The sequence below is a fragment of the Cyphomyrmex costatus genome, unplaced genomic scaffold, assembly GCF_001594065.2.
Source record: "Cyphomyrmex costatus isolate MS0001 unplaced genomic scaffold, Ccosl1.0 scaffold401, whole genome shotgun sequence".
NCBI lineage: Eukaryota > Metazoa > Arthropoda > Insecta > Hymenoptera > Formicidae > Cyphomyrmex > Cyphomyrmex costatus.
Window position 1 is genome coordinate 112,683 of NW_017278220.1, and position 25,312 is coordinate 137,994.

At 37.8% G+C, this 25,312-nt stretch overlaps 1 protein-coding gene across 1 annotated transcript in view; it reads right to left on the minus strand.

The window, feature by feature from the left end:
• LOC108777064 (calcium-binding mitochondrial carrier protein Aralar1) overlaps positions 1-21,373 on the minus strand; it is a 105,438-nt gene extending 84,065 nt beyond the window's left edge. The window contains exons 1-4 of the mRNA XM_018543859.1: positions 21,185-21,373; positions 18,831-18,971; positions 18,542-18,736; positions 17,549-17,651 (exon numbers count right to left, since the gene is read on the minus strand). Of these exons, the coding sequence (XP_018399361.1) occupies positions 17,549-17,651; positions 18,542-18,736; positions 18,831-18,971; positions 21,185-21,373 (628 nt within the window). The remainder of the gene's footprint in view (positions 1-17,548; positions 17,652-18,541; positions 18,737-18,830; positions 18,972-21,184) is intronic.
• Positions 21,374-25,312: the final 3,939 nt, after the last annotated feature.

A 25,312-nucleotide genomic window follows, 5' to 3' on the forward strand; every position in this document is an offset into this window, starting at 1 on the left:
TATATATATATACACATGCACACACACAAGTTCATTTTTAATAAATTGCATTAATTATATACTATTTTCATATATGTACAGTTTTCAAGCAATAACTATAGGAAGAAATCAATTCACTTTTTAATAAGCAAATGAAAAATTATTGTAAAATTACATAACATGTAAAGGCTTTCATCAACGTACTATCTACGCATTCATTGTCACATCAAACAATTAGGTTTAACGTTTACAAATGCGGTACATAATCCACATGATGATTGCTTTTGCGTTTTCTCGTATTCTCAAAACTCTATAGCTCGGTTTGTTGCAACGACACGCGCGATTTTATTGTCAAAATCTCTCTTTTGCTATCTTCTACTTTCCTATCTATTTCACATATTAATCCGAACAAATTTAGATGTTTTACATCAGGAGACGCTGTAGCGTCTCCGGCCATGTTTCAAACTGAGAAACGCTACAAGTCTCTTATCCTGAGCCACCAAAGTCTATTTTTGGGAGGTGAATAACTACTAAAATATAAAAAATTTTGAATCAAACGTTATATGCCCTGAAAGGCGGTATCACCACGAGTAATTTGAGACAAAAAAATTTTTAATTGGTCAAGCTGTTCTGGAGATATAAGCGGTCGAAAAGTGGTGATTTTAATGAAAAATTAAGAAACGTCTCCGTCTTCTTCTTCTTCTTCTTCTCTATCCGCATTCAAAATGTTTCAAACCGCCATTTAAACTTTTCAACATTCTCACTCACCTTTCACTCGCACCTCCACCATCTTTGACCCACCGGACCTCCTCCACTCGCCCCTCACCCTCCCCCACCACCCACTGCAGCCACCCCTCTCTTTCGCTGTATTTCACACTCTTTCGTTATTTCAATTTTTTAACATCCTCTTTCATCTTTCACTCGCACCTCCACCATATTCGACCCACTGGACCTCCTCCACCCGCATTTAACATCCTCTCTCTCACCTTTCACTCGCACCTCCACCATCTTTGGCCCACCGAACCTTCTCCATTTGCCCCTCCCCTTCCCTCACCACTCACTCCCGCCACCTCTCTCCTTTGCTGTATTTCATATTCTTCTGTTATTACAACTTTTTAACATCCTCTCTCACCCTTCACTCGCACCTTCACCATCTTCGACCCGTCGGAGCTCCTCCACCCGCTTCTCCCCCTCTCCCCAACAACCACCTCCGCGGGCCATCTCTTTCGCCGTATTTCACTCTTTTTCGTTTTAAAACTTTTTAAAATCCTCTCTCATCTTTCATTCGCACCTCCACCATCTTCAGCCCACTAGACTTCTTCCACCCGCCCTTCCCCCTCCCCTACCACCCAACCCCACTTCCCCTCTCTTTCGCCGTATTTCACTCTCTTTCGTTATTACAACTTTTTAACATTCTCTTTCACCCTCCACTCGCACCTCCACTATCTTCGCCTACCGGACCTTAAAATATTAATTAAAATAAGAACCCGACTGCTGACTGGTACGACGAATATTTAAAAAGAAAAATTTTTAAAAATTATCTTATTTAATTGTAAAAAACTTTATTAAAAAAAATTTGTTTTAAATATGAAGGTAATAAAGAAAATCGATGCGTTAATATTAGACGGTTAGTGAAAACAATCTTGGGGATTGTTTTGATATGGAAGGGCGGATGCGCGCGAGTTTCATATCCCCCCATCACCCGGCTCACCGATAAACCGAGCAGTCATCTTTTAAATACGTATTAAATAAAATTATTGTTTTAAATACTCCCGACTGCTGACCGATATGACGTATATTTAAAACCATCGCAGTACTATCACGAGTTAAATTGTAATATATTACCACGAAAAGTAACTGATTATTAATTATTAAAGTTGCCAATACAAAGTGAACATACGTAAAGTGTATTCGACTGTCATGGGACATTTCGACTGCCCGCGGAGCGGTGAGGGGGACAATGCAACATTTGGTCAATTTTCGAATCGCCTCAGTCTAGCTTTCGCTGTCCCTCTCACAACACCGCGCATAATATATTACCAGGAAAAGTAACTGTTTTACATTTATTTAATAATTTTGATTTATAATTACTAAGAAAAGTAACTGCTTTACATTTTTTAATAATTTTGTTTTATAATAGGCAATCGCGTTAACGAAAAAAAATAAATATGTTGTTATAAAACTGACATGTCAATATTAGACGGATAGTGAAAGCAGCCTTGGGGATTGTTAACAAAACAACATATCAAGTGGAAGGGCGAATGCGAGTCGCGAGTCCCCCCCTCGCCTGGCTCGCCGATAAACCGTGCAGTTACCATTTAAATATTGTATATATACATATTAAATAAAATTATTATTTTAAATACTACCGACTGCTGACCGATATGACGTATATTTAAAACTATCGCAGTACTATCACGAATTAAATTGTTAATATATTACCACGAAAAGTAACTGATTATTAATTAAAGTTGCCAGTACAAAGTGAACATACGTAAGTGTACGTAACTTTCGGCCGATTTTCGAATCGCCTCCGCTTTCCGCTCTACTTCTCACTTCATATTAAATACATATATACATATTTGAAATATATATTTTAAATAATAATTAAAATTATTTTAAATACTCCCGACAGTTGACTGGTATAAGAAACATAAAATAAGCTTTGAAAACTTATGTAAAATAAAAATTATCATTTTTATTAAAACATCTGTTTTAAATAACTTAATTTTTTAAAAATGAAAGTGGTAAAAAACGTTTAATCCTTTACAAAATTAAATTTAAAGAATTAATTACATAACTGGTACACACAGTCCTTCATTTTTTAAATAGTTTTTTATAGGACATAGTAATTTGACTTTAAATTATTTAAAACAGAGTGAAATCTAACCAATTAGTATATTATCGCTTTGAAATGTGATTTTAACAGCACGAATCGTTTAATTAATATGATAATGTAATAATATGCACCGAAGATATATGATCACGTTAATGAATAAATAAAAATATGTTGTCCAAAGTCGACGCGTTAATTAATACGCCTCCGCCTCGCTTTCGCTATTCCCGTCACCTCACCGCTCCGCGCGTAGAACAATGCCATTCGACTGTCATGGTGTTTCGAATGCACGCGGTGCGGTGTGCGGAGGGGGACAGTGCAATTTTCGATTGATTTTCGAATAGTTTACGTGTAGTTTTCGCTGTCCCCCTCACCTCACCGCTCAGCGCGTAGAACAATGCCATTCGATCATCGTGGAGCATTTGGACTGCACGCGGTAAGATGAGGTGGGGAGAGTTGGGCAAATGCAACTTTCAGCTGATTTACGAATCGCCTTCGTCTAGCTTTCGCTGTTCCCCTCACCTTACCGCTCCGAGCGCAGAACAATACCATTCGACTGTAATGGGGTATTTCGATTGCACGCGTTGTTTATGTGTAGCTTTTCTCTGTCCCCCTCATCACATCGCATCACGGAAAAAAACAATGCTATTCGACTGTTATGAGACATTTCGACTGCACGCGGAGCGGTGAGGGGGAAATTGCAACTTTTGGCTGATTTTCGAATCGCCTCCGTCTAACTTTCGATGTTCCCCTCACCTCATCGCTCCGCGCGCACAACAATACCATTCGACTTTATTGGGGCATTTCGACTGCACGCGGAGCGATGAGGGGGACAGTGCAACTTTCGGTTGATTTTCGAATCGTTTACGTCTAGCTTTCGCTGATCCCCTCACAACACCGCACCGCGCATAATATTATATAATAATGATAAACATCCTGTTTAACGTTTCACTCCACCTCCATCATTTTCGACCCACCGGATCTCCTCCCCCTCTGTCCACCAACTACCTCCACTACCTCTCTCTTTCGCCGTATTTCACTCTTTCGTTATTTTTTAATATATATATTTGAGATATAATTGTACTCTGAAAAATAAGTGATATCCTAAACCAACCATATCATATAATATAAATAATGCACAATTGAGGTATGTAATGTATAATAAATATTTTTATTTTAAGGGGTTATATACACTCGTGTTGGTCGAAAAAAATGCATTTTTTTTTTTAATTGCATATTCTTTAAGTACATAGTCTCGAGAAAACTCTCACCAAATTTTGCAACGATCGGAGCATTAGTTTCGAAGATATAGCTATTTATAGCGCACTACCTGCGACGTTGCCGTTGTGTCTTACAACAAGAAACAGAAGAATGGCTCGAAGACAGCAACAAATCGATGTTCTGGAGGCTGCAGAGGATGCTGAAGTTGTACAATATGGTCCCGGAATCGACAACTCGATGTAAGTTTAAATAAATTAATTTAAAACATGAAAGAAGCTAAGTTGAAACTAACGTGATTATCTCGAAATTGTGTTTTTTCGAAAATGCCTTTGCGGTGTACACGATTACTAAAAAACTATCAATCCTGTTCCGGAATAGGATAAGTTTCGCGCTACAAAAACCGAATAAAGAATCGATTGCGCCATCCATCGATTCTGTCCGAATCTTTCGTCACACTCACCGCGCCGTCTTGCGAATATCATTACTACAATTTAGCCGCATATTTGGATACCGATGTCGCTGTCGTCCTGCCGATTCGTCGCGCTAATCGCGCAGCGCGATTCTCCCCTCAGACACAATTCAGTACTTGCCGTGTCAAGTCGTGCTCTCAATTACTCGTCGAAAGCAGCAGCTTTCTTTCTACGTGTTCGCTACCGCGACTCGTTACTTTTGTACGTCTCATCACGGCTACCGTCGTGTATGAGTCTCGGCGTATTAACAGCAGTTAATCGTCTCTCTCGCCGTGCCACGCGACTAACACTTCGTTTACTTGTGAATAAAGCTTGCATACAACAAGTTAAAAGAGGAGTGCTCAGTGGTCTCAATCTTCCAGTTCACAAATCCATTCCGTCATTTGAGATCTCAGTCGAGATCGAAGCAGCGATTCACACAACCACGAACAAATCCGATCAATGCAAAATTTGAACCACTTATTTATTATGATAATAGCTAGTAGATGAACGAAGGATTTTTAGTTTAATCAAAAACTTTTTTTTACGGTAAAAAACTTGAAAATATAACACCTCGAAAAATGAACTTTTTGTTTAAACCGTCGCTATTCTTTTAATAATTGAAATTTTGACAAATCCTTCGTTCATCTACTAGATAATACAGTATACTAACGAAATTTTTTTACATTTTGATTTCAGATGATCCGTTCTCGAGTAATCTTGTCCACCGCAAGTGATGCTGAAAACTAGGCGCTCCAGGGCAACAGCTGCAGTTCCGCCATTTTAAAATATTTTTTAACAAAAAAAATTTGACATGTACTCCAAAACATGTACTAAATGATGCCATTGATAGTTTTTAAATAAATTTTTATTCTGCTGTCGAAAAAAAATCGTGAAGATGTCATTTTTCGTACTGCGAGTGTATATAACCCCTTAACGATGTTTAAAAAAATTATATATACTATTAAAATATATACGTCTATAATATAACAAAAATTTAAACCTTTAAAACTTTAAACTATTATCTGATAATAATATATTAACCACGAAAAGTAAGTGATATATTATTAATCCTAACATATCATTAAAATGAAAAGATCAAGCCATGTTCAAAAATAGATCCTCGTAAATTAAAAAACCTGTTGCGTATAATTCTTAAGTTTCCCGCGAATGTTCCTACATTACTTCGAGCGTTCGCATGTATCCGTAGATTATTAAGTTACTAGTTTCGAGTATGTTCCGCAGCGCCACATTCTAGTGTATTTTCTTTGCGTTCGTTACCTAGCCTTACGTTTTTCCGTTAAGAAGCGTGATTCCCGCGCAAGTCAGTCTCTCACGCAGCTTCATAGTGGCAATAGTATTGCAATAAAGAGCATTTTTATACATCAAGTGTTTTTTGCATTTATTTTCGTGCGTGCGATCCACGTATCGAAATCAAGATATAATTAGCGTACACATACGCACGTGACGCAGTTTCACAAGGGGAAATATCAAAGGTTTCCCCAACATTTTGGTCCTTCGAGCCGGATGTCTCTCGAACATTACGAGAGTCGTTACTATTGCCGCATTGGACATTATTGCATACTTCGTATTGAGGCACAATTCCACGAAGTAAAAAAGCACATAAGCCGAGTTGTATACTCGGAAGCGTGAGTAATCGTGGTCGTCGAAACAGTCAGTTTTCTCTAGCCATTGAGAAGCTGAAATAAAGCATTTGAGGAACTAAGGCACCACGCATCGACATATTGGGCAAGCAGTACAAGGCACAGCAGCCATATTGTGCAGCATCGCAGCCATCTTGGACATTGTCGCCAGTTGAATTGTTACACAAGGACAAGGTTACCTGTCAGCAACCAGGAAAGAACGTCGACAAGGCGCGTTCACAACCACAATCGGCATCAATCATCGAGTCATCGTCTGGCGAAGCTCATTTTTCACATGATTAAGTAACACATACACAACGATTCATATATTGTCTTTCTTATCATTTGTCATTTACACGTAAGTTTGCATTTATTATTCGTCATAACGAATCAAAATGAGTTTAACGGAAAACGAAGCGAAAATTAGGCGAAGAACTATAAAGGCTTCTGCCACACGATTGCGTAGTTATGTAGAATCTCCGCAAGCCGAGCATGCAACAAAGTTTGAATTGATTGAACGTAAGAAAAAGTTAGCGGACTTATTTCAGCAATTCGATGAAGTCCAATCATCCATTGAATGTTTTGATTCGAGCCTTGATGATCCAAACACAACCGCGGCACATGCTGAAGAGCGTGCTCGGTTTGAGGAAGCATACTTTCACCTCATGGCGATTTATGAACGACGTATCAGTCAGCTTGAACATGCGGATATTAACTTTCAATTTGCTAATAATAATAATTTTAATCAAGCTGCACCACGAAACAACACAGAGTCACAAATTAAGTTACCAAGAATTCAATTACCTACATTTTCGGGTGCTTATGAAGATTGGTGCACGTTTCATGATTCGTTCGATAATCTTATACATAATAATGCGAGTCTATCAGCAATACAAAAATTTCATTATTTACGTTCGTCATTAAAGGACAAGGCTGCTGAGGTTATTAAGGCCTTTGACATTACAGTTGATAATTATACTGAAGCTTGGAAGTTGCTTAATGAGCGTTTTGATAATAAGAAGCGTATAGTTCAAACACATGTTAGGGCAATGTTTGAGATAACTCCAATTCATAAGGAAAATTATACCGCTTTGCGGAATTTGCTTGATAACGTACTTAAACATTTCAGAGCTCTTAAGGCCCTTCAAAGGCCGGTAGAATCTTGGGACGACATGATGGTCCATTTGGTAGTGGCCAAGCTTGATTCTTCTACAGTTAAAGAGTGGCAGACAAGTCGTGTGGACAACGCAATACCTACTTTCAAGGAACTTACTGATTTTTTAGCACAGAGATGTGAGGCTTTGGAAGCTATCTTTAACAAGTCATTGACATTACGATCAAATTGTGAGTCTCCGAACAGTTCTCGGAAGGCCAAGAATCCTAGTTCACATGTAAGCACATCGAATCAGGTTTGTGTTCATTGCAAAAATAATCATTTCATATTTCAATGTGAGGCATTCCGCAAATTACCTGTTGAAAAACGTTTTGAAGTCGTAAAAAATTCACATTTATGCATTAATTGTTTGAAAGCTAAGGGACATCAAGCAAAGGATTGTATGTCTAGTTCTTGTCGAAAATGTGGAAAGTCACATAATACGTTATTACATTTTGAGTCTAAGGCTAACACAACAAATATTGAAAATCAATCTTCTAACGATTCTTCCAAAACAACTAATGTGTCATTGTCAGAGTCTACATCGCCAGTAGTTACTCAATGCACTCAAGTCAATGCATCTAAGATTTTTCTTTCTACCGCTATAGTTACTGTGTACGATAATCAAGGACAGCCTCATGGCTGCAGAGCTTTGTTGGACAGCGGTTCGCAATTAAATTTTATTACACAAAACTTAGCGAGCAAGTTGGGGCTTAACTGTCGTGCAATAAACATGTCGATTTGTGGAGTCGCGGAAGGAACATTTGGATCAAAGGAAATAACTAATGTTAGTTTTCGATCGCGAATCAATAAGTATACGAATAATCTTGAATGCGTAGTCCTTCCTAAAATCACGCAAAACTTACCACAAGAATTTTGTCCAATGTCTGAGTTTAAGCTTCCAACAAATATTGTTCTTGCAGATCCTAATTTTAATATTCCTAGTGAGGTCGACTTACTCATAGGGGCTCAGATGTTTTGGCAGCTCATTTGCATAGGTCAAATTAAGGCGTGCAGGGCGCATCCCACGCTACAAAAAACTAAACTTGGTTGGGTGGTTTCCGGTTCTACATACGGACACTCGAACAGCATGGCAGTTGCATCCTGTCATATTACTTCAATTAATAATTTAGAAAAATGTCTGTCCAGATTCTGGGAGGTCGAACATGATGTCGCTTCCGAATGTAAAGTTCAATACACTCCTGAAGGGCAAAGGTGTGAAACACAATTTCAAGAAAATGTTTCTCGCGATCCTGAAGGTCGTTTCATAGTCAAGTTGCCCATTAACGATGATAAAATGCAACAGTTAGGCGAGTCTTATGAAATTGCAAAGCGTCGTTTCCTCAAATTAGAAAGGCGTTTATCTTTTCAACCGGAAGTATATTCACAATATAAAAAATTCATGCAAGAGTATATTGATTTGAATCACATGCGCGAGATAAAATTGTCTACAAATCAAGAAGTAGCTTATTACTTGCCACATCATCCAGTGTTTAAAGAAAGTAGTACGACGACAAAATTAAGAGTAGTATTTGATGCTTCATGCAAAAGTGCATCGGGATTGTCATTGAATGATGCATTATTGGTTGGTCCGACTATTCAGGAGGATCTATTTTCACACTTAGTGCGTAAAGAGATTTTGGACAAGTTGTTGGCGAAGGAAGTGATCAGGCCTAGCAGCTCAGAGTACGCGTCGCCGATAGTACTAGTGAAAAAGAAGAACGGCGAGTATCATCTATGTATAGATTATAGAACATTGAATAATTAATAATAATATATCGCGCCGATAAACTATCCAATCCCGATAATAGAAGATCAGATTAACGTTTTGAAGAATAAAAATATTCTAGCATATTAGATTTGAAAGATGGATTTTTTCATATCCGAATAGCTGAGGAATCGGTAAAGTATACTGCTTTTGTCGCGCCTCTCGGACAATTTGAGTACATTAAAATGCCTTTTGGCTTAAAGTCAGCACCGGGAAGATTCCAAAGATTTGTAAACGAAGCGTTAGATGAGCTAATTCGGTCAGGGGACGTAATTGTTTATATCGATGACTTCTTAATTGCGACGGAGTTCTTAAAACACCACTTGGCCGTGTTGAAAAGAGTCTTTAAACTACTGGTAGAAAACAAGTTAAATTTGAGGATTGATAAACGTAAATTTATGTTCAACAGAATAGAATATCTAGGCTACCTAATTACCACGGAAGGTATTAGTATTGGTAGGTCCAACAGCTAGTGGTATTGAGTCTGTAACAAATTTTTCGATTCCGCGGAGCATAAAAGAGATCCAAAGTTTTATAGGGTTATGTTACTATTTCCGGAAGTTTATTGAAGAGTTTTCGATTGCTAAACATCTGTTTGACTTGCTTAAGAAGAACGCCACGTTTAAATTTACGGATGTCGAACTGAAGGCGTTTGAGGAATTAAAAGCGAAATTGGTAAAAGCACCAGTTTTGGAAATTTATGATCCGCAGGATACTACAGAATTGCATTGCGACACGAGTAACTATGGATTTGGGGCAATGCTAGCCCAACGAAAGTCTGATCTCAAATTACATTCGATATTCTATTTCTTAAAACGTACCACAGCGACGGAAAGTCGGTATCACAGTTTCGAATTGGAAACGTTGGCAATAATTTATGCGTTAAGTCGTTTTAGGGTCTGTCTCCTAGGAATTACTTTTAAGGACGTTCACCGGCTAATCGATTTCTATACAAAATGCTTCAAATTTTAACTACATGCTATTAATATCATTACTAATATATCCTCCAAAATTCAGAAAATTTAGTGGTACCGAATTCGAGTTATTAATTTTCAAAGTTGCAGCTTTAACATGTAAGGTATAGCCCAAGCGTGCGCTCAAGTGACATTTCAATTCATAGCGACTATGATATCTATACGATTGTTCTAAAATAAATAGGATATGATGCAGGACGATGTTAGAAATAACATAAAAAGAAACGAAGATCCGTAGCCGTGCCGTTGTTGAGTTGGCGAAGTTCGAAGTGGTGTATCCGACAGCACTTCGAAGTAAGTCACCGCATGGAAGGAGAGCCGTTGCTGAGAAGGGTCTCCGCTTTTCTCAACACAGGCTAGTGTGCGTGTATATATACAAGACATCGAACCCCGTTTGCTTGTGCGTGAGTACTCAACAGAGAAAGTATTGTCATGGGAAGCGGAGCGGGGAGAGACTGGCGCTATGCACCGAGAAGCGAGAGTGTAGTAAAATTTTGGCTACGATTGTAGCCGGTGAACGTCCTTAAAATAGTGACTGATTGTAACGCGCTTAAGATGACTCTACAGAAAAGGGATGTAAACCCGAGAATCGCGCGTTGGGTCATGGAATTACAAAATTTCGACTATACAGTAGAACATCGTCCGGGTAATCGAATGAAACATGTCGATGTGTTTAGTAGAACGTTTAATATCTGTATTGTGGAAGTTAGTCCCTTCGAGCATAATTTATTTGTGTGTCAGATGCAAGACGAGAAAATTAGGGAAATAAGCAAAAAATTAGAGCAGACCATTATTCAAAATGCGTAACGGATTAGTATTTAGGAAGAAGAGTAACGACTTGCTATTCTATATTTCTGAGCAGATGGAGAAAAACGTATTGTTTATGTATCACGATCAAATGGGCCATTTAGGAATGGATAAAACTGTAACTACAATATTGAAAAATTATTGGTTTCCAAAATTAACAGATAAAGTCAAACAGCATATTGCCCACTGCTTAAAATGTATCGTGTATTCGCCAACATCCGGGAAACCGGAAGGCATTTTACACTCATGCGATTCCAAAGGGTAGCGTCCCGTTAGATACACTTCACATCGACCACTTGGGCCCGTTAGACAAGCAAAGTTCGGTGAAGAAATACGTGTTCTTAGTAATAGACGCTTTTTCGAAATATATCAAATTGCGACGAAGACCACTGCCAGTAGCGAGGCTATACGAGCTCTCCGCGACTATTTCGGCAATTATAGAAAACCTCGTGTAATTGTTTCTGATCGGGGTTCTTGTTTTAGTTCTCAAGAATTCGGGAATTTCGTAAGTGAACAAGGAATCAAACATGTATTAGTGGCAACCGGTTCGCCTCAAGGCAACGACCAGGTAGAACGTGTAAATCTTGTGATAATTCCAATGCTTAGTAAAATTATTAATAAGGAGAAAGGCAAACAACGATACAAATTATTACACAAAGTCCAGTAGGCTATAAATAATTCTAAAAATAAAAGTACCGGTGAAACTCCCAGTAGATTGTTTTTTGGAATAGGTCAACGATTAGGTTCAATGTGCGACGAAGTAAAAGAATATTTAAATAAAAGTGTAAACGACATGCCGAGAATTTTAAAGAATCTAAGAAACAAGGCTGCTGAAAATATAATCGCGGTTCAAAAATGTAACGAGAAATATTTTAATTCTAAGCATAAGAAACCTGTTAGATATAAGGTAGGAACTTTAGTTGCGTTGCGAAACTTTGATAGTACAGCTGGTTCATCAAAGAAATTGATCCCACAGTTCAAGGGGCCATAAGGAAAATGTCCCAGTTTGTGACCATATGAGAAAATCGCATGAGTTAATACGAATGAAAAATACTCTAGAGTGATTAAAATCAGGAATCAATTATACCGAACTCAAGATTAATCATTTTTGTATCGAAAAACATGCTTTACTGGGGTTGTAAACATAATCTAATAAATATAAAAGAATAAATAGCAAACTATGTAAATGTAGACATTAGTGACCGCTTGATTTTAATTTTGCCCTATTTGTGACTCCACGGTTAGTGACTGGTGCATTGGATCGAATGTATCACCATGTATCACTTAGTGACCGACGCACATGATGCAATACACACGATGTCCTACTAAGTAACCTAGCCAAAAGTGATAGCATTGTCACCAAAATTTTCCTTCGAGCATACATCGAATACTTCCGTTTATTCGTCCAAAATGTAACTCATACGTGTTTAGAAACATATGGAGATGAGTATTAATTGTTATCTTTTTGAAAAAAGCAGCGAAATTTAATGTTATAGCTAGTTCTCTTGAGACAATCACAGATAGAAACATGCGTGTTTTATTGAACCGATTTGTCATATTCACTTATATACTCAAAATTACCAACCTTTTTCAGAATTCACACATAGCACAATATTTATTGACTTATTCACTAAAACTTTATCACAAAAACTGTTTATGAACGTTTGTCTACGACAATATGACACAGCTATGACTTTGTCATGACAAACGCCATCTCTACCAACGTGGCGACAACAACGTGCTCGATCTGCACTTAATGACGATACAGGCACCTTATTTCACATTTTCATGAGTTATCTGTTAACCAAATATCACTACATCACATATCAAAACGATGGATTATTAATTGAAAAACGTAATAAATATTGTTTTCAGAGATAAATTACTTGAAATTTCTGATTAATTACATAAAAGTCTTAGAGTGGTCACAAACAGAGTCATGGTCACAAACTGGGACATTTACCTTACGTTGTAAGAAAAGTATTGCTTAATGATCGCTATATAATAGCCGATCCAGAAGGGTTCCAAAACACTCAGAGAAAATACCAAGGAGTCTGAGAATCAAAAACCATTTATTCTAATAATCTATAAATTATCAGATTCAGATTTTAAATTGTAATTTGACTCTTATTCGCAATTTTTAACGTATTAATTATTGTCATATAAAAGAGTCCTTTAATTCTTCAATTATTTGTTTTTAAACCGCGGGCTGTAACAACGCGAATAGTACATTGTTAGTCTATTCATTAAGTAAAAATTAGATTTAGCATTTATAATTGCGTTTCAAGACCGAAAATCCTTCGGCGCGCAAATATTTAGGAGGGGGGATATTTCAGATTATTAGAGTTGCGTTGCAAGACCGAAAATCTTTCGGCGCGCAATAATTAAGAAGAGGGGACATTTAAAAATCAGATTATTAGATTTGCGTTGCAAGACCGACAATTGTTCGGTGCGCAATTTGGGGGAACTACATATATTAATAGAACGTTATTTCTTACTTTGGATAAATATTGCGAAGAATATTACTACGTCGACCCGCCATCAGAGGTCTATCGATATTCGCAAATTCTCGCAAGTGCTGAGACACGCGTATATCTCTTTATATAGCATCTCGATTTAATAACTTACATCGGCGTAAGGTAGGCTTCCATTACAATACCTTACTGATGAGTCCAGTAGTGGAAGCCGGGACAAAACGCCAAAAATTACGTGATATTCTTCGCAATATAGAATATTAGAATAAATTATCAGATTCAGATTTTAAATTGTAATTTGACTCTTATTCGCCATTTTTAACGTATTAATTATTGTCATATAAAAGAGTCCTTTAATTCTTCAATTATTTGTTAGTGAGCATGAAAGGCAATTTTGAAAATAAAGTGCAGACGTATTCTTATAGAAAATTGAACGCTCTTTCACGTAAGAATATTCTTTTTTTGATCAGACCGGTTTACGATAATGTTTTTCAGTTTTGAACTTCTCAAAATGGCGGCGCGCCTAAAAGGCCGCTCTCAATTTTCTTTTAATATAGCTCAAAATGTAGATCCAGGTCTCTACTTTGTTACTCTAAAATGACTTAATGGCACACGCATTCGTTTAGGAGTAAGAGCTAGGAAAGTGAGGCAATGTCGCTCCGTCCCCCTGCCGCACCACTCATTTTCCTCACTTTACAAAGTAGAGACCTGGAGCTACATTTTGAGCTAAATTAATTGAAAATTGAGAGCGGCCTTTTAGGCGCGCCGCCATTTTGAAAAGTTCAAAACTGAAAAACATCATCGTAAACCGGTCTGATCAAAAAAAGAATATTCTTACGTGAAAGAGCGTTCAATTTTCTATAAGAATACGTCTGCACTTTATTTTCAAAATTGCCTTTCATGCCCACTAACGACAAGCGAAAAGAGCGCTGCGACGAGAAAGCCCAAAAATTGGGTGGCCCACTTGGCATGGAATGCCCCATATTCAACGTGTTTTTGTACTGAGAAGATCGAAAGTCAGGATGGTCGAAGCTGCAGCATAAGCTCGTTCTCACTGTCGGTAAAAGATTATACACCGTCGTTGCTTACAATTCCGCGAGAGCGCCACGAGCGAAGTACCAGAGATAAAAAGAAGGCGGGACACATTGTATTGTACGACGAGAGTAAATGGACATTTTCTTCAAAAATATCGTCTCGTATTTTACCGCAAGTCTTAGACCCTATTATCCTACATAGTGTCTATTATTATTAATCTTTTATGTATTGACTAGTAGTTTTTGAACATGGTCGGAGACACTATCGCGTCTCCTGATAACGACTAAAGATATTATTTAAAAATTACTTAAAATGTACTTAAAAAATTGTATATATCTTGTAACAGGCTTCGGCTCCTGGATTGTGTCCTCCTCAGACATATTGCACAGCAGTCAACATATCGTTAGACAATAAAATCACGGATGCAAATTGAGATACTAGCCCTGTGAGTCTCTATGTCGAAAACTGGCTTTGATTGCACACGATTGAAAAGTCGTATATATAGCAATACCTCTGAAAGGATGGTAAAAATCTTTCTTTATAAATGATAAAAAAAGATGTCGAAATTCTAAAAACAAACTCATCATTGGACCATCAAGTGAAATAAATAAAGTAAATTTAATAATAATTCAGTGCGTCCACATAACTGAAGTAATATTCATCAAACAATTAATTGAAATGTCACAAAGATAAAATTTAAAATAAAATGTATGTACATTTAACATCATACAGTCATAAACTAAGAACATTGTGTAATCATTTTATAAACTATGTGTAGACACTGAGAACGGTCGACGCAGACTGAGTGAGGCAACAAACCATCAGTATCGAAAAGTCAAACTTTATTTACAATGGATATAGGTATAAGCCTTATGGAGTCAGTGACACCTTCAGTGTCAGTTTGTAAATTAAGACTATTTTTCTGTTTTTTAATATTAAGTATTTCCGATATTAAACGCTTCTGAAACAAGACTCTTCATCCAAAATTTTTGTCCCATTAAAAATTATGGTCATAATCAAGTCTATGCTCAGTTATAACAGAACGAACAGACGTAATATATTTAATGTGATTCCGATTTTCAGTGATTCTAGTTTTCAATTGTCTGCCCGCCTGTCCAACATAAGACGCATCACAGTCATTACACAGGATTTTATATATTACGTTATTTTTAGATGTATGAGAACGAGAGTTTTATGAACTTTGATATATTTTCCCATTTTACTAGGACTGTGAAAAGATACCCTGATGTCGTTGTTGTTAAACCATTTAAATTTCTTTGTATGGAAGGGAATGAAAGATACCGCAAGTCAAGATGTAGATTTATTGTCATTGTCATTACCTTTCACAGTTCCGAAGAACCGCTCGACCGTGACGGACGCGTTTCGGTTCGGGTGCTTTCTATTTTATATTTTTGAAAGTGTTGCCGACTTCGACTGAGCAATTGAATCACAATGATGGGTGTCCGCGGATGAGCTCGTCTCGATTGTTCGGTATTTCGCTGGCTAGGACTCCTGACGCGCGTTGTTTCGGTGTAACGACGCCGTAGACGCAGGCGCCCGGTGACCGTTCGAGCAACGCCATTTTGCGGGCATTGCATCACAGGTTTTTGCAACTACATTTGACGAAATCTATAATCAGACGTGATCTGGCCGTATTGTCTCCGCTCACTTTATGGAGGCAGGAGCCATTAATTAAGAAGAAGAAGAAGTCATTACCTTTCAAATCTTCATGTACTATATATTTATTTTATAGTAGATATTTTATACGTTGGTTAACTGTATCAAGGATGAAAGGTAATGGGTAATCGTTATCTAATATTAACATATTAATAAGTGTGAAATTTTTTGTGTGAGACTCAAAAAAACCAGATAGTGTAAAAGCTCTGTCCACCAACGAAAAAATTGTGCCTTTCTTTTGTGAAATTAGATGATTTGAGTGAAAATTCAAAAATCTATTAGAAAAGGTAAGTAGGGTAGACTACGGTACCAATCAAAAACAAATGTATCATTACGTTTCAAAATTGTGGTGTCTAAAAATTCTAATTTATCTTCATCAATTTTTAATGTGAATTGAATACGTGGATAAAACGAATTAAAAGCTTGGAGCAATAAATCCATTTTTGAAGGAATGATTGGGGCCCCCCGCATGGGGGGGGCTCCACTACTATTAAAAATAACCTAACCCTACCCATTTAGCGGTGTGAGGTAGCTTTCGCTTCGTGTAGAAGATCGAAATCAATGCACAACAGTACGAGCAAGTGACTTTCTATGCGAACATACTTCTATGGTTGTACTATTGCGCATGAATTTTGACTTTCTACGCGAAGCGACAGCTACCATACACCACTTAATGGGTTGGGTTAGGTTATTTTTAACAGTAGTGGAGCCCCCCCCCCATAGGGGGGCGGAACCTCACGCGTACACTTTAGAACATGAGGCGACATGGATGTTGCGAGCTCATTTGCAGAAGAAGAGGTGGAATAAGAGTTACTTCGCATCAATACAGTAGGTTTCACTACTGTTAAAAATAACTTCAACGATTAATATCTCAAAAACTATAAGAGTCCGCCACCTAGTTGTTAAGGCAAAGTTGCTCAGAATCATGACCTTGACAACATATATCAAGGTCAAGGTCATCGGAGCTGGGTCCCCTAAAGTAAACATTTACCAAAAAGAATATTCATATTAAGAGATATTGCTATACGCTATACATATTAAGAGATATTACTATACATACGACTTTTCAATCGTGTGCAATCAATGTCAATTTTCTACATGGAGATCACAGAGTCAATATCTTAATTTGCATGCGTGATCTTATTGTCTAACGATATATTAACTGCTGTGTAATATGTCTGAGGCTCAATCCAGGAGCCGAAACCTGTTACGAGATATATGTATTTTTTTAAGTACATTTTAAATAGTTTTTAAGTAATATCTTTAGTTGTTACGTTATGGAATTATTGAAAGATTTTATTAATTATATGTTTTATATCTGAAAGTTTTGACTCTTACATCGCCTTTTGTCTTCTTGTTACTTATTTTTATACAAAGAGTCCTTTATTTCTTATCTATTAAATTGATATATTAGAGAGTTGCAAATTTTTGAAAAATTTACCAATATGTGCACAGGAAATATTAATTATCTCAAGAGCCTTATTTGTATCAGATATGTAAACATGTAAAAATGACATAGTAAAATAATATACCTGTCGCGCCTTTCCAGAATGCCCTAGCACCTTCTTCTTTGTATATTTTTCTTGCGCAATCCAGCAATCCGTTGTATGTAGTTTGACCTTCTCTAGCTACAACCTAAAGCATACATGTACAATAAAACTACACAATAATCATAATTTATATTGAATAGAATTTCTAGAACAATATATGTGAACATACAACAAGAAAGGAAAGAAAACCTAATTTCCTTGGCAATTATGTCGCCACGAATCTGTCGGCTAAATACGCGACAAACCCTCAAGAATATATATACGGATTTCAAACACACGTGCAGGCTTTGCTCGTCACGAGATGAGGCATTTAAATCTGATAATTCCTTTTATCCTTTCTTCACATCACTCATGCATTTAAAACAAAATAGAACAATGGTACAACGTACCTATAATCAATGATATGAAGTTGCATTATAAGCGATCGAGATAAGAGCGATAATCACTATGAAACTTACAAAAATATTCAAACGATTTCTAAACGACATAATTTAAAATCTTAAAAATAATAACACTCAAAGTAACAGTGACAATATTTTGCGTGACGAGAAGATTAAAGAAAGTTCTAAGCTACCAGTTTCGAGAGTCCAGGGTATGAAATTAGATACTCGAAACCTGTTCTTTTTATTGAACTGGTGCACAGAGTGCAATAAGTTGAAGTGAAACAGATATATGTTTGTTTCATTTCAACTTACTGCACCAGTTCAGACAGTGCAGGCAAAAAGAACAAGCCTTTGGTTTTTAGATATCCTCCGGATAAGATATTGCAAGTTATGGTCGAAGGGTTTTTCCTTGTTCTTAGACCCCGAATGTACATTTGTCGAAGGTCTAAAATAAAAGATGTAAATTTAATAGCATCATTTTAGTTTTATCTTTTCCTCCTCACGAGCGACCACTACGATCCGGCACGAAACGCTAAACCTTTCTTATAATCATAATTTTTAGACTTATTAGTAATTAAAGTGAGAAATGCACCTGTAATCTTGTTTTTATTACATCCGCAGGAGTGACCAATGCTGCTGCAGGTACACCGGCAATCGCACCAGAAACAAGAAGCGACAATGGCGTATTGTAGCCTCCTTCGTCGGCCAATCGCGCTTTCGTGTGAGCATACATAGGAAAGTAAATTGCACTAAATGGCACATCTCGCAAAAAGCAAGCTCTAGCACCCTATAAGAAAATTGCGATTGTTATCACCTCAGCTTGTGAGTGATGGAATGAGTGTTAGCGTTATATATATAAAATTATTATTATCACTATTCACTTTGTACAATCCAAAAAGACCTAATTCCTTGACGACGGTCCACGCCCTAACTTTCGATCCTCCTGCAATCTCGCCAGCTACTTGTAGTCGAATTTTTACTATCTCCAAAGGATTGGTAAATATGACCTGCGATCCTCCAGCCTATAAAATTTGGACTTATTATGCTTTACGTTTCTTGTTTGTTTCCTCCAATTAGAAAAGTGTATACGATTAGAATAAATATTAGGTTGTTCGAAAAGTTTGTTTCAAATTTTCTAATTCGAAATAGTATATTGTACATTTAAAAAATTAGCGATTATACCATTTGATAGAGCAAAATTTTAACTTTAAGAATCTGATTTTTGAATTATGGTACGATGATTTTTAATGAAGTTAAATGATGAAAAATGAAAATCAAAGTGTTCCATTACTTAACTCGCGAATAACTCAGGAACAAAAAATCGTAGGGATATTTTAAAAAAATTTGTAAGGAAAACTTAAGTTTTCACGATAAGCGAAAAATTTTCGTAAATTTTATTTGAGCATGTGAAAATAAAATTAAAAAATAAAATAAAATAATTTCATCATTTTCAGCTAGCAGTCATTTATATGCAAAAATTACCAAATTTACATGAACTAAAACATTAGAAAAACATATAAACAAATAAAAATGTAATTACAAAAACAACGCTTGTTATGTTTTAAAAACAACTAAAATAATGATATTAAAATTACGGTATTAAAACAAGCCAACAAATTAAATGATGACAATTTTTATTAAAATATTCTATAATTAAAATGAGAAACGTTTCAACTTATACATAAGTTCTCTTCAGTCTCCTTTATCAAGAGACACGGTAGTGTCTCGCGCCAAGTGAACGCGAAGCGCGAGACCGCACGTATATCTTTACGCGAGTCGATGAGTTCCGTGTACCCGAGATTATCGGATCTCACAATAAATGGCTGAATTTATCAACTTTTATATATCCGTAATTTAGTTTTAGTGTTTAAATTATATTATAAATATGTTTTTATTGTCTACGTACCCTACGAAGGAAGATATCTCGATGTGAAGTTGAAATGTCAAAAATTTTAACATCGGAAATGTTGTCCGTTTCACGTTTTAAACACAGACGGCGTTTTGTCGAAAAAATGTTGTCCGTTTCACGTTTCAAACGGCAGACGGCGCTTGCTAGCATATTTTATTTTATATCGATTAGCTGTCAACGTAATGACATTAGATAGATAAAAATCAACAATAGCAAAGGAGGATTTTTGTATCCTGTTATAAAGCAGTCAATGTCTTGAAAGTTCACGGAAAAAGTGTTCGAGGCTATGCTTTGAACTGTACTGTCGCCTCTCAAGCAATGCCGAAGAGGATAACGAACGCGAAAATCGCATGTCTAGACTTCTCGTTGCAAAAAAGCTGATCTGAAAAGAATTGCTAAAGCTACAGGTGTGCAATTTCTAATTTCGCTAATCAACATAGAAGGAGAGGAGAGTTTTGATGCTAGTTTTATATAAATTCTCACGGAATTATAATTAGTACCTAAGATACAGTTCGATCGTTAAAGGCATTTTATTGGTTTTGTTTCTCACGGTCTTATAAGATTTAACATTTAAATATTGTTTCTTTTTTATTTTAAGGCTAAAGGCACGTACAGTGAGCTCTATTATTATATTAGAGCTCTATTATTATATTTTATTATAATGTTTTTTTTTAATATTTTATATACAGATTTATAAGAAATATTTAACATTACAAAAAATGCGTGATATCTCAACAAAATTACCTTTTTAAAAAAAAAGGAAAAAAGGCGCCAAGTGTGTTAGCCTCACAAAATAAAATGAAATCTTTTTAAATTGCGTCAATTATGAAAGGAATATATTTTCTTGACTCATATATAACATACTTTATTTCAAAAAGTAAAAGTACAAAAAACTTTGCGCTGCTAGAGAGAGAGAGAGAGACCTTATTATTTTTTTTTATATCGCCCTTGACTCTTCATATTGTTTATTTTTATATAACGAGTCCTTATTTCTTTTTCTATTAATTTCTTATTATTTTTCATATTCGGAATTATTTAATAACCATCTTATTATTGTATATTTTGAGGTCTAGCAGCGCCAAGTTTTTTGTACTTTTACTTTTTGAAATAAAGTATGTTATATATGTGCCAAGAAAATATATTCCTTTCATAATTGGCGCAATTTAAAAAGATTTCATTTTATTTTGTGAGGCTAACACACTTGGCGCCTTTCTTCCTTTTTTTTTAAAAAGGTAATTTTGTTGAGATACTTGAGATAAATGATACATGACAAAATAAACGAAGTACGGTTAATCTTTCAAACTATAGTCCATCGAGTCAATCAACGCCTTCACGAGAAATTGGATCTTCGTTGAGGGCAACTAACAAATCCAAAGGGGGAGTCTGTAACGTGAAGGGCCCAGTAACACGCGCGAGAGCCCTGGACGCGAGGAGCCGCTGATTGGACAAGAAGTTACGAAGAAGAAAGGCAGGCGGCGCGTTAATAGAAATCAGACATATTGTGAACATTGCCATTGTAAGACGTATAGTACGAGAATAGCAGCAATTACATAGTTTCTCGTCCGTTATTTGTGCAACTTTTATTCAGAGTAAAATCCCTTCTGCTTAATCCTCTCGGCGACTTCCTCGTCTATTTCACGGAACCTTTAAATCATAATAATTGTAGTGAAGGCGACGCTACAATATTGTTTCTCAATCCGAACAAAGAAAATTATCCACATCGTAATTCTAAATCCATATTATTATATATTAGGAAACAATTTTAAAATTATAAATTAAAATAGTCACTCCCGAACGAGCCGACACGACCGACGACACGGTCGCAAACACGGTTGCAGTCACGCATACCTCGTAGGACGAGTACGAACGCAAAGATTCAGGACAGGGAGGTAAAAATGGCGGAAGAACGAAACACAGGTAACACCGTTACATTAACGAACGAACAGTTCGCTACGCTCATACAACAGATACAGATATCTGCTGCGAACGCACCGGTCGCGAATATCGTGCAGCCACAAGGTAATTTCTCACGATGCACCTCACGCTTCGACGGAAACAAATCGTCCGATGTAGAGGTTTTTATTGACGCGATTAGTACGTACAAAGAGTGTACGAATACATCCGATGAAAACGCGTTGAAAGGATTACCGATCCTCCTCACGGATCTCGCCGCGACGTGGTGGCAGGGCGTTAAAGGCACTATCAATACGTGGAATGTTGCGATAGAAATATTGAGACAAGCCTACGGCCCTAAAAAAGCGGCATATCGCGTATACAAAGAACTTTTTTCGTGCGAGCAAGGAGAAGACGTATCGACGGACGTATTTGTGTGCAAAGCGCGCGCGCTACTCTCGAAGCTTCCATACGACGCGCCTTTGTCGGTAAACATTCAGCTTGACATGATTTACGGGCTGCTAGCATATAAAATCCGAAAAGAGATACCGCGTGAAAAAGTCACGTCCTTCGCAGAATTAGTGGATCTCGCGCGCGAAGTCGAAGAAATTAAAGCGGAAAAAGACGTAATACCCAAACAGCAAGCGTCATCACGCAAACATGAAAATCGCCCACGTTGTAAGTTTTGCAAGAATTTCGGACACACTACGGACGAATGTAGAAGTCTCAAAAAGAAAAACGAGGAAAACCCGAACGCGTCGAATAAAAAAAGTAAAGACGCTAATTCCGACGTCGCACAAGCAAACGACCAACGCGCTCTACCCACCGTAACTTGTTTCGGTTGCGGAAACACCGGGTATCTTCGTAAAAATTGTCCAAAGTGCAGCAAAGCCGATAAAAATTATAAGAGTGAAGAAAAGTCCGATTTTTGCCTCGTGGATGCGTCGGAAATACAAGCAACGTATAAGAAACGCCCAGTTCTCAACGTAGAAATATTAGGCGCAAAGGGAACAGGATTAATTGATACGGCCGCGAAAATGAGCATCGCCGGACACTCTCTTTATAAAATACTCATTGAAAAAGGACAAAAATTTGAAAAGTCAAACCTACGCATTGGATTAGCCGATGGTACGCGTAGTGAAGAAAGCGTGTGGGTCACTAAAGTCGACATTCATGTAGAGAATCGTACGATTAACACCACACTTCTAGCAATGCCGTATGCTCATAACCATTATACATTACTCGGCATGGATTTTATCGAAGAAGCCAATATTGTAATAAATATACCTCAACGTATATGGTATTTTGCAGACAATTATGAGCCACACGAACTCAAGTTTGAAGGAATTACCGAAGCAACCGGCATTGTGCAGCTAAATTGCGTCAACGCATTAAGAGACGACGAAGCACCAATCCTATCTCTAGAACAACGCAAGGAACTCGACGCAATACTGGTAAATAACGAAAACATCTTCGCACCAGGGGGAGAGCATACACCGTACGCTGAACACACCATTGATACCGGCGATAGCACGCCGACAGCTACTCATCCCTATAAAATGTCGCAACAAAAGAAAGAAATTCTAGAGAAGGAATTGAACGCTATGCTGGAAGCTGATGTTATTGAAGAATGCGAATCTCCATGGGCCGCTCCAGTAGTGCTCGTGCCCAAGAAAGACGGCGCGGTACGAGTCTGCGTTGATTACAGACGTCTAAATGCTGTGACCAAGACGGATCCTTACCCGATGCCCAGAATCGATGAACTGTTGCATCTCGCGAAGAGAACGCTTTTTATGTCGACCATCGACCTTCGCTCAGGATATTGGCAGGTAAACGTAAGGCCCACAGATCGAGATAAAACAGCATTTACGACACCGTTTGGCACATTTCGCTTCAAACGAATGCCTTTCGGCCTGAAGAACTCCGGTGCCACCTTTCAACGACTGATGGATCAATTCCGAAGAGGTCTGAAAGATACCACGGTATTAATATATCTAGACGACATAATCGTCATTTCGAATAGCTTTGAGGAACACATAAAAGATTTGAAGAAAGTATTCGATCGCCTGCGCGACTTTAAATTACGCGCCAACCGTCAAAAGTGCAATTTTGCGTGCTCATAAGTAAAATTCTTAGGCCACATAATTACCGCCGAAGGAATTCAGCCAAACGACGACAAGATAACAGCCATATTAAATCTTGCTCCGCCGAGAAACATAAAACATCTACTCACATTCCTGCAAACAGCTTCATGTTTTCGAAGATTCGTTCCAAACTTCGCAGAAGTCGCTAGACCATTGACGCTGCTAACCAAGAAAGATACTCCGTGGATATGGAATCAGGAACAAGAGAATGCCTTTACGGAACTAAAAAAGGCTCTTACCCAGGCTCCCATACTCAGACAAGCAGATGACCAATTACCGTTTATCATACGAACGGATGCCAGCAATTACGCAATCGGAGCGATCCTCGCCCAAGGAGAAGGAACCGACGAGAGACCGGTGGAATACGCCAGTCGTTTGTTAACCGCAGCCGAGCGCAACTATTCGACTACAGAACGCGAAGCCCTCGCTATAGTATGGGCCGTTGCTAAATTCAGAGGTTACATCGACGGCGCCCGGATCACAATAGGCACGGATCACCATCCGTTGAAATGGTTAATGGATCTAAAATCGCCATCGGGCCGATTAGCCCGTTGGGCACTAAGTCTCCAAGAATACGATCTGCACATCGTGTATGCACCTGGAAAAATGAATGTAGTTGCTGACACGCTGTCGAGGCCACCGTGCAAGGGCGATGATCAACATGATTGTGGAACATGCACAGTCGCCATCGATTTACCTTCGCACGGAGCCGCCGAATTGAGAGAAGAACAGTTGTCAGATCCAGAGGTCAAAAAGATTATAGACGCATTCGAAATAAAGGACGACCTCAACATCGCAAATTGGACCTCCCGAGGATATATAATGTCAAACGGTGTACTGTATCGGTATACACCTACTGAAGACAACGAAGAAGCTCAATGGGTCGCGCCGAAATGCGCTATAAAACGTATTTTGTACGAGAATCATGATTCACCTACAGCCGGACATTATGGTGTAGATAGAACGCTCAAACAAATCTCTGGTAAATACTATTGGCCAGGAATGCGCAAGACAATAGCCGATCATGTCAAGAAATGCATAGAATGCGAAAGGTATAAGCCATCCAATATGAAACCCGCCGGTCTGCTAAGAACTCCAGCAGCAGCAAGAAGATTCGAAACATTGGCAATAGATTTATTCGGACCACTGCCAATCACAGCCGAGGGATATCAATGGATATTTATCGTCGAAGACGTCGCCACAAAATGGATCGAGCTATTTCCGCTAAAACGCGCTACAGCAGATGCCTATGCAAAATTATTGATAGACGAAATCATAGATATGGAATCCCACGTCATGTAATATCAGACAACGGACCTCAATTTGTCGGAGCCGTGATGCAACAAGCGTCGTATTGCTTAGGTTTCGACCAGTCTCTGACCCCGGTTTACCACCCGGAAGCAAACCCCGTGGAGAG